The sequence below is a fragment of the Lagopus leucura genome, unplaced genomic scaffold (genome assembly GCF_019238085.1).
Source record: "Lagopus leucura isolate 7727_CA_CO unplaced genomic scaffold, USGS_WTPT01 28718-0_obj-0_obj, whole genome shotgun sequence".
Classification (NCBI taxonomy): Eukaryota; Metazoa; Chordata; class Aves; order Galliformes; family Phasianidae; genus Lagopus; species Lagopus leucura.
Window position 1 is genome coordinate 1 of NW_024962449.1, and position 1,654 is coordinate 1,654.

General features: G+C 61.0%; 1 protein-coding gene across 1 annotated transcript; it reads right to left on the minus strand.

Annotated features, from left to right (window-relative positions):
* Nucleotides 1–932: 932 nt before the first annotated feature.
* LOC122190619 (E3 ubiquitin-protein ligase HUWE1-like) lies at nucleotides 933–1,648 on the minus strand (the record flags this gene model as incomplete). The annotated part of the gene is made up of 3 exons (XM_042890673.1): nucleotides 1,411–1,648; nucleotides 1,238–1,320; nucleotides 933–1,106 (listed from the first exon to the last, which is right to left on the minus strand). Coding segments are annotated over exons 1-3 (495 nt in total), but the record flags the coding sequence as incomplete, so codon positions are not given.
* Between the last annotated feature and the right edge of the window lie 6 nt (nucleotides 1,649–1,654).

Consider the following 1,654-nt stretch of genomic DNA (forward strand, 5'->3'; position numbering starts at 1 on the left):
GGGGGGGGGGTCCCGGGGGGGTCCGCGTCACCCCCTGCGTCCTCCCCCCAGCATGGAGTTGTAGGGGGAAGGGGGGGGGGGTGAGGAAGGGGGATGGGGGGGAGGGAGGGGAAGAGGGGAAGAGGGGAAGAAGGGGAAAAGAGGAGGGGGAAACGTGATGTGAAGGAAGAGGAGGATGAAGGAGAGAGGAAGAGGAAGGAAGGGATGAGGAAAGGAGAAGGGAGAGGAATGAGGAAGATGGTGGTGAGCAGAAAGAGGAGGAAGGAGGGGAGGAGGTGGCAAAGGAAGGGAGAGGGGAGGAGGATGGAGAGGGAAGAAGAGGAGGGATGGCGGGGTGAATGGGGGAAGAAGAGGAGGAGGAGAGGAAGCGACGCAGGAGGGGAGGGGGGCGAAGAGAGGAGGAGGAGGAGGAAGATGACAGAGGATGAAAGAAAAGAGGGGGATGAAGAGGAGGAGGAGTAAGGAAAACAATGGCGGAGAAGGGAGATGAGGATGAAGGGAAGAGAAAGACACAAAGATGAGGAGGAGGAGGAGGAGGATGATAAACAGGAGGAAGAGCAAGAAAAGGAAGAAGGAAGAGGGGGGGAAGAAGGGGACGAAGATGGAGTGAGGGAGAAAGAAGAGGAGGAAGGGGAAAATGAGGAAGAGGACGAAGAGGAAGAAGAGGAGGAAGAACAGGAGAATTAAAGAGGATGGCGAAGTTGAAGAGGAAGAGGAGGAAGAGAAGGAAAGGAGGGGAGGAAGGAGAGGAGGAAGGATGGAGAGGAAAAAGAAGGAGACAACAAACAGGAGGAGGAAGGAGAAGGAGAATGAACAGGAAGAAGAGGAGAAGGAGGGAATTGAGGAGGAAGGAGAGGAGGAAGGAGAGCGAAGGGGAATTAAGAAGGATGAGGGGGGGGAGGAAGAGGATGGAGGGGAGGAGGAAGGAGAACAAAGGGGGGGTTAAGAAGGATGGAGGGGAGGAGGAAGAGGATGGAGGGAATTGAGAAGGATGAAGAAGAGGAGGAAGAGGATGGAGGGAATTGAGGAGGATGAAGGGGAGGAGGAAGGAGGATGGAGAGGGCAGAAGCCACAGCGCCAACAGCACGGGAAGGAAACAAGCGGCACTGGAGGGCGAGGAGGAGGAAGGCGATGGGGAGGAGGAGGAGGAGGAGGAGGAGGAGGGGAGGTGAGGCCGAAGGGCCGTGCTAACCGTGTCCGCCTGCTGCTGCCTCCGGGCCCTCTGGCCCTCACGTACCATTTGTATGATGGCGTCGGCCTCGGCCTCCAGCTGCCGGACGGCCGCCTGGATGCTGCCAGCCGCCCCGAGGCCCCCGGCACCTGCAGACAGCCGTCAGCACCCCAAGAACCAAGAGCCTGGGGGGGGGGGGTGGAGACCCCCGAGACCCCCGGCCTCCCCCGCAGCCTTACCCAGGCGGCCGGCCTGCTTGGCCTTCTTGTGAGCGCGGCGCGTGTCGTCGCGGAGCTGGATGATGACCTGCAGCACCCGCAGGAAGAAGCGCTGCGTCGACGTCTTGGAGGTGAGCACCGACATGGAGGGCAGCTGCAGCTCGCGGCCGCCCAGCGCGCGCTTCTGCGACGCCACGATCACGACGCTCTCGGCCGTGTCGAAGCTGGGGGGGGGAGGCACAGGGAGGTGGGTCAGCATTGGGGC